The following is an 8,478-nucleotide window of genomic DNA, read 5'->3' on the forward strand; positions in this document are numbered from 1 at the left end:
TTCACTACCACCCTGTAATCCCCTCTGCCCACACTCTGTGTCGGAGCCCCTGTGTCTTCCTGTTTCATGGTTTAATCTCTTACTTAGAGCATATCCTTCAGGAACTTCCTGAGAAAGAATTGGTGGAGGGAAATCTTAAAGCCTTGGGTGCCTGAAAATGACTTTATTCACCTCCATATTTGATTGATAGTTTAGCAAGACACAGAATTCTAGGTTGGAAAAAGTTTCCCTGAGAATTCCGAAGACATTTTACCATTATCTTCTAGCTTCTGGTGTTGTTGAGAAATCCAAGGCCATTCTTTCTTAGTTCTCTCTGTAAACTTTCAAGATCTTTTCCTTATTGCTGGTATTCTGAACCTCTACAATGGCATGTCTTGCTGAGCCATTTCTCTTTCATTTTTCTGTATCTGGAGATATTTCAGTTCTGGAAAATATTCTTGTATTATTTCCTTGATAAACTCATCCTTTCCACTTAGTCTGCCTTTTCTTTCTGAAACACCTAATATTGTTTTATAGAACTCTATTTTATGCCAAGAATAATTCTAGGCTCTTGGGACATATCAGAGGACTAAAGAGACAAAACTCTCTGCCCTCCTGAGATTTGTTTCTTTACAGTGATGCGTTCAAATCCTACCTTTGCCTCTGACTGGCCATGATACCTTGCATAAGACATTTAAACCTTTCCTGTCACAGTTTCCTTGTCTCTAAAGTGGAGGTTATAAAAGAAATTGCTTCCTTAAGGTCCGTTGAGAATTAATGACTTATATCATAGAAAGGGACTGGAACAATATTTAGCACACAGGAAGAGCTGTAAACATGTTGGTTATTATCATTATTGCCCGACAAAGCATGTGAGTCACAAACTCGAAATCAAAACCTCAATCCCCTTGTGCAACTTGCCATTGTTCGCTGAAGACAAGTTGGGGCTGGGATCATAGGAGTAACTGAGTCATTCCAGCTCCTCCAATCCTGACCAGCTTTCACATTTCAACACTAATGTGAAATGAAGTGGCACCTGCATCAAAAAGTGAAGAGGCTTCCACCAGCTTGGGAAACAATTTGATTTTAATGGTTTCCCACAAGTAACAAGACTTCAGCTAAACTCGTCCTGGGGACTAGAAGTGCTTAGTAAAGTCCCCACTTGATTTCACCATCCTTGGTCTTAGATCCAGAACACTAAATCTACATAGCAGGGAAACTGAACGTACCTGCTTGGTTCTGCTTTTATCACTTCACAGCCCACACTACTTCTGGTCCTACCCCCACTTTCAAAAGCAGAATGTCACCAAAAGTCCTCCAATCTCCCCAGGAAAAGGTTCCAGTTTTTGAGTCAGAATTTGAACTGCTGTTGAGTTTAGAGACTGAGAAGCTCTAGAGGATATGGGATCAGCCCAGAGTACTGACTTGAAAGGAAATAGCTCTCTTCTTTATAATGTAATCTAGCAAGGAGAAAAGGTCAATTTACTTAGTGAGACGTTCTGGGAGGAAAAATTACTTTTTAAGGAGTTCTGAGATTTTTAAAACAGTTTCCTTAAAAATTTTCCCTTCCTTCTGTTTCTGATGGATCTCTTATATTCTGGATTTGGAGTATAGTTGAAATGTCTAGGCTTGATTGTTGGGAGAAAGGCACTGTCACGTTAGAGTGTGTGAAACATGGGTCTCTAAGAAGGTATGATTAGCTCCCACTTTCTCAGTCCTTGGCAACATGGCCAAGAAGAAGAGGAAAGTGGATTAATCCTTTAAAAAGCATAGAAGAAGAGGTTAGAAAAGTTAGAAAGGTCAAGTGTCTTGGAAACTTTGAGTGGGAAGTCCATCATTTTATCTTTAGGACACAAGGTAATGATGGCGATGATGACAATGGTCATGATGATGATGATGATGGTGATGATGATGATGTACTATGATCACATAAAAGCCTTTCATCTGCAGGCTCAAAGTGCAACACAACCACTAATTAATCCTGAAGGCAAGGTAGGCAAATATCATTACCTCCAATTTGCAAACTAGGAATCCAGGCAGGAGGAAATTAAACCCTTAACCAAGGTCATCTCAGAGTGAAGACTAGAAATGAAATGAAGACTCCCTGCCTCCTTACTTTCCACTGGCCACCTCAAAGGTGGCTACCGAAGGGCTTGCTTTTATTCCACAGGCAGAGCCAGCTCCTTGCTGCATCTGACCCTTTTCTTTACAGAGTTCAGTGAGGGCAGGGGAGAGACCTTATAGAATGATGTCTCCACTACAGACTGGTTTTGAGAACTGCCACATCTCCAACCATGGAAGCAGAAGTGTGGAAGGTGTGTGTGAAACCCTATAATCAACTTGAAGGCAAGAACTATAACTCATGCTTTGTGCCACCTCTAATACCCAGCACAGAGTCAGTCCCACCATAGATCTTCCCAGTTTTGGTCATTTCTTAATTGATAATCCTGTTCTTTGGCAAGAAGAGAGATTTCCTTTTTCTCTAAAGTCTATTGAGTTTGTTTAATTTTCTTGTTTCCAGAGGGAATTTAGAGAGTGTGGCAGAAACAGTAGCTGACCACCAAGGATTTGTGTTCCCTCCCATCTACTGTTGTTTTGGGGAAGTGGCTGCCCAATTGGGAACAATATTTCCCAGTGCTTTATGTCTGAGTGACTAATTCTGGCCAATGGAATGTTAGAGGTAATGGTGTGTGTCATTTCCAGGCTGAAGGAGTGAAGGGCCTGACGTGCTTCCCATCTTTCTACCTCTGGCAGTCACTGCAGGGCTACATGCTAAAGACAGCAAAGCTAAAGAACGTATATTCCTGTGTCCCCCACTTGGCAGGGAATCATCAAGTAACATCCACATTAGACTTCAGGTAAGCAGAAGTCAACCTTTTTCACTGCAGTCACTGCAGTCATTTAGAGTCTTTTTTTTTTTTTTTTTTACTGCAGTTATCTGCTCTAATATAGGAAACCTTTAGAATACATCTCATGTGATAAGCAACAACTTAGAGATGAAGCAGTTAGGGCAAAAGGAAAACAAGGGAAGGGAAATAAGATGAACACAAGTGCAAAGCATGTACAGAAAATGTATGCTACAAGGTGCTGTACAAGTTGTTGGGAATAGGCAAAATATGTCTTTGAGTTTCCCAGCATCCAAAGCAAAGAGGGGAATTCTACAAGCTACAAGATTCACAATGCTGAGGAGAATCACATGTTAACACTTAGGAGAAATATACATTTTTCTGGTTCTTTAAACTGAGAAACATTTCTCCTATGAGGTTGAGAAGGAGAATCAGTGCTGTCAGGTGCATTTGGCCACATCCTCAAAAGCATCTGTACGGTGGTTATCACAGAAATTGTCATGTGGCTGATATAACATCCCTTGATACAAAAAGTGGCAGTATATGAAATAGCTTTTAAGAGAGGCCAGGATAATATGTAGTGCACAAAGGCAGCTCTTCAATGGTTTGGCTTAATCCAATGTCCAATGACCCTAAATGGGTGGCTTCCTTGGTCTCGCACAGGCTCTGGGGTTATCGCTTAAGAATCAAATCCATACTTCTGGGTGAGCCATGAGATATAAGCCCAACCACACCATGCTGTGAGAACACAGCCTGATCCACTGAATGGATGACCCTGTCCTCTGACCAGATGTGACAGGAGGTAACCCAACAGCTGACTTGCTGACTAAAGTGAGGAAGTTTCCCTCCCTGATCTGCTTGTTTGAGTGGATGGTCCTGGTGTGGATGTTCATTCAGTTACCACATCTCAAGGGCAGTGGTGGGAAGGAAATCAACGCCATGCCTACTGAGGTCACCCTTGGTTTCCTAAGGTCTACAGGTGTGGATGAGAAACATCTGGCCAGGAAACCAGGCTGCCAGAATCCCCGGAGTAAGGGCACTCAGCCACGCCATCAGGAAAGAGGAAGCTCCTCAGCAGTATTCTGGCCAGCACTCAAATTCTTCAAGTTTGCAAACCAGGGAACTGCTTCATGCACCTGCCCTGCCAAGGGTCTTCACAATGAGGAAGATTACATCTCTGATTTCCTAATCCTTTGTGAGACCAGGTGCTTAACCCTGCCTGCAGGGATAACTCTTCTCCCTCTGAAAGAAATAGCTGTTCTAAGGGGAAGAGATATGTCATGGGGGAATGGCTTGACTTTTCTCCCAAAAAACATGTTGTCCATTTACCTAGTGGGAAAGAAAACTGCACATACGTCCGAGAGCTCAAGCTGTTTTAGGGCCTGTCCTTCTCCCTTCTCCCCTCTCCTGCCTCCTTCCCTTCTTCCCTCAAAGACACAGATGGAAATAATATGTTAACTATACCACAGATAGTGTATTTACCAGTAATCTTCATTTACAGAGGCTGACAGCAGCGGGATGCAACGTCCTTTTCCTCTTTTTGAAGCTCTCTACGGGATTTTATTTTGCTCAACAAACATTTAATGAGTCCAGGGAACTGGTGTAGCAGAGTCAGTTAAAGCCAGGGGCTTCTGGCTCAACAGATCTAGGTTTGATCTCGCCTGATCTTATTACTTTGGGAAACTCACAACCTCTCTAAGCTTTGGTTTCCTCACATGATTTTCTGTGAGGTTTAGGTTTAGGGGAGATAATGACGCAAAATGCCCCATAGGAGTAACTGAAGGTGCTGCTCACTGCTCATTAACATCCTTTATCTTCAGATATATATCTATATATACGTATATATATATAGATATATCTACATAGACATATATATAGATATATAGATATACATATATAGATATATATATATATATACAGTGAGATAGTGAGGGGGAGAGAAAGAGATTCCTGGTCTTTGGTGAATTCAATCACTTTATTATTTGGGGGGTAAGAAAGAGCCTTCCCTGTGTCCTTCTGAGAATATTGTAAGACATACACTAATTTTTCTAAATATGATAGAATTAAATTGGTTTTATTTTAAGAATTTATGTGAATTTCAGTCTCCCTTTGAGAGTCTGGTCTGAGGAAACCATAGACAACCAAAAAAACAAAACAAAACAAAACAAAACAAAACAAAACAAAGCAAGAATCAAATGCTAAGCTCAAGGTCTGTGTCTTATCATCTCTGACACTTGTATTCTTTAGAGCCCCTTCTTAGGTTTTAATTCCTCTGGGGAGAGGGTATATGGGGGTGACATTTTTCTTCTTCAACTAATTTCTCATCCCTACACCTTCAAAACCAGTATCACACCCAAGGGTCACCAAACCTCCTTGAGTCTGACCCACGGAGAAAGTACCTGGAGACCCCTTGTCTCGGGGGGCAGGTGGTGCCCCTTCCTATGGACACAGGTTATTCTGGGCAGTCCCTGGCAGATGCTGAGGCATAGGATGTGGGTTTTAACCTTCAGAGTTTCCTCCTGAAACTTTAAATGCCATCTCTCTGGTATTTCTGGAACTAACCCTCTGTTTATAGGGGGTGAAGCAAAGCAAGTAAGAAACTGAACACAGATGGTGGCCCTTTCTGACTCTCCTCCCTCTCACCCTCCTGACTTACAGAACACTCAGGCAATGCCTCCATTTTAAGGTGGGCCAAGGCTGAGTTTTCCAGTCAACAGTAAACTGGAAACAACTTTTTTTGTAAACTTGCATTTCACCAGTTTTGTGGTCACTTTCTTCAGTATCCGACTGACAGCATTAGTTTCTGGGACCCTGAACACTGCCTTTATCTGTGTCTTAGACCATTCGGGCTGCTATAACAAAAATATCAGAGACTGAGTGTCTTAAACACTCAAACATTTATTTCTCACAGTTCTGGAGGCTGGCAAGTCCAAGAGCAAGATGCTACAGGTATAATGTCTGGTGAGAGCCTGCTTCTTAGCTCATAGATGGCCCTCTTCTCACTGGCAGAGGGACAATGAGCTTTACTGGGGTCTCTTTCATAAGGGCATGAATCTGGTTCATGAGGGCTTCACCATCACAACCATATAAGAAAAATGACATCTCCCAAAGGCCCCACCTTCTAATACTATCGCACCAAGGGTTAGAATTTCAACAAATGAATGGAGGAGGGGCACACAAGTATTCAGCCCATTGCACCTTGCTACCAGAGTCCTGGTGTTAGCATCTAGAAATAGGAAGCCAAGGGTTTAGTTTGGAATAAGCCAATGCCTGAATAAGCCAGCTTGCCGGTGGGTCAGGATCACAACTGGTCTATGTCCCTGAGGATGTGAAGAGAAAGGGCAGAGCTAAGTCCGTGATGTCATGCAGTGTGGACACTCGCATCCTGTAGATTCAACCACAGAGTGAGCATGTCTTCATTGATTTAGTCAGCTGCCTGGCCCTACTGTTCATTTCTCAGTCTGCCTTTTCCCTCTATGGAAGGGCTCACGCTGGTGTTACCACACATGGTAAACTCAGCGAGAGCTGCCAGCTGTTTTGTTTGCTCAGGGAAATGTCATGTGAATATGAGGGTTTAATCAATAACTCTTTGCCTTTGGTGGTGGTGATGATAGATCCTTTCTGGCAGGTTATACAGTTCCTGATATAGTAAGCCTTATACTTTTGCAGTTAACTGTATGCTTACATAGTATATACACATATGTACATATATACATATGCATATGTACACAGGTACTTTGATAGGCTCCTGTTTTAGAAAAAACAAGGCGACTGGTTGGTAGTAGAAAGTAATCTGTGGTTTTTATTGTATATTTAATTGTAACTTTCAATCCCTTGAAAGCACTAGGTCCCTTGTAATTAACACTCTGCAGATACCAAGGTGGTGAAGGGCAGCTGCAAGAAGGGCTCCTTTTACACCTGCCGTGAGAGGAGGGGTGGGGGGGGGGGTCACAGGGGAGTGAAGGGGGTGGTTTCAGCAACAGCTGCAGAGCCCCGCCGTGTGGAAAAATTGCCTCAGTCTCCTCTCCCTGATACTGGAATTCCTTCTTTAGGAGCATAACCTTTTATTTCAATTGCAGTTAAACAAATATTCCAATGCCCTAGTGGAAGCAACAAACAACCACATATTAAAACTTGCCTGAAGGCAGTTTTTACCTCCAGAGAAAGAGGAAGGGGCGGGAAGGAGAAGATCACCGCAGGGAGTGGGTGTGTTGTTGGAAAGAGGAACTGAGAACCTCAGAGTCACAGCTCATTAAGTCATGCTTTTTCTTTCAACCTGATCTCCCTTCCCTGTCTCATCTTTGAAAGAAGATTTCAAATGCTGACACAGCAATGTACAAGGTGAATCATGGATTATTTGTCTACGTGCTTTACCTGTGCTTTAAATTTAAAATTTCGGCCATTTATTCAAGGCCTGGCCAAAATTAACCGGCAATAAGGAAATGACATGATTTTCTTAGAGGAATGCATCAGAAAATAATTTCCTGGAGTCACCGAGAGAACTATAAACAGCTGTAGTCTCATTTTGGGCCACCCAGTGCAAAGTCCTTTTAAATCATAGATGGTGCCCGCCCTGAGGAGTGTTGGACTCAAGCAGTCTGAGCAAGGTGGGTTTTAGGGACCAGGTGAGCCCTGCCACTGTCTTCTAGACCTGCAATTATCCTGTGTGTTCAACCAAAAGCTTCCCTGGAGTTGGAACTAGTGTAACTGTTCTTCCATCAGACACTTTTTGAGCACCCATTTGGTGTTGGGAACTATTAGACGCTGGGGGAAAAAAATTAGTAAAAAATGAAAAGCAAAAAGAATACTGTGTCAGCCCTAGAAACAGGTATTTGATACATAGGCCTTTTGTATTTCCGTTCTGGTCAAACAGCTACTCTCCTCAAGGCCACAAACACTGACGCTCATTCTTACTCTAATTAAAATTACCTGAAGGCAAAAGAGGAAAGTTTGCCTAGAAACAGCAGTTAGGAAAAAAAAAAAATTTTTTTTTTTTTTTTTTACAGCCTCATAACATTTTACCAATGCTGCTCCCTGCAGGGCAAACCTGGAATCTCAACTCAGCAGTGTGTACAAACTTCTCAACATTGATTCCTTTGGAGAGAGCTTGAAGGTCCAGGGGCCCTGAGACTTCGCTCATAAACCCCCTAAAATAATTGTGAACAATCATGTGCCCTCTTGCATATTTTTGAAAACACAGACGTATGAATTTGTATCATCAATTTCACAGCTGTGAAGGTTGAACGTTCCCACATATGTTATGTGCTTTAAATAGTTGCAGACTGGGGCGCCTGGGTGGCTCAGTCTGTCGTTAAGCATCCGACTTCAGCTCAGGTCATGATCCCATAGTTTGTGAGTTCAGGCCCTGGTTGGGCTCTGTGCTGACAGCTCAGAGCCTGGAGCCTGCTTCGGATTCTGTGTCTCCCTCTTTCTCTGCCCCTCCCCTACTTGTGCTCTGTCTCTGTCTCAGTCTCTCTCTCAAAAATAAATAAACATTTAAAAAAGTTAAATAGATGCAGACTGAGCTCACCAAACTTATGAAAAATACCTTCTATATCACCTCAGGGTAAAAACAGCCTTCATTGCCAAATCAATCAATCAAATTAGAATTGCTTTTTGACAGGAAAAAAAGTGTGATCATTCTCCATTCAGT

At 42.4% G+C, this 8,478-nt stretch overlaps 1 protein-coding gene across 2 annotated transcripts; it reads left to right on the forward strand.

Moving 5' to 3' along the window:
• The first annotated feature begins 1,967 nt into the window (after positions 1–1,967).
• Positions 1,968–8,069, forward strand: LOC109265954 (uncharacterized). 2 transcript variants are annotated; one of them, XM_019447591.2, is made up of 3 exons: positions 1,968–2,294; positions 2,683–2,837; positions 7,866–8,069. In XM_019447591.2, exons 1-3 carry the CDS (start codon positions 2,274–2,276, stop codon positions 7,951–7,953), a joined length of 264 nt encoding a protein of 87 aa, XP_019303136.1. In that variant the 5' UTR covers positions 1,968–2,273; the 3' UTR covers positions 7,954–8,069. The 2 variants fall into 2 exon arrangements, with proteins under 2 accessions (XP_019303136.1, XP_019303135.2); XM_019447590.2 differs by lacking the exon at positions 7,866–8,069 and adding an exon at positions 3,797–4,375.
• The last annotated feature ends 409 nt before the right edge of the window (positions 8,070–8,478 follow it).

This window comes from Panthera pardus, unplaced genomic scaffold (assembly GCF_024362965.1).
Source record: "Panthera pardus isolate Hobbes unplaced genomic scaffold, ASM2436296v1 HiC_scaffold_1, whole genome shotgun sequence".
NCBI classification, from domain to species: Eukaryota; Metazoa; Chordata; class Mammalia; order Carnivora; family Felidae; genus Panthera; species Panthera pardus.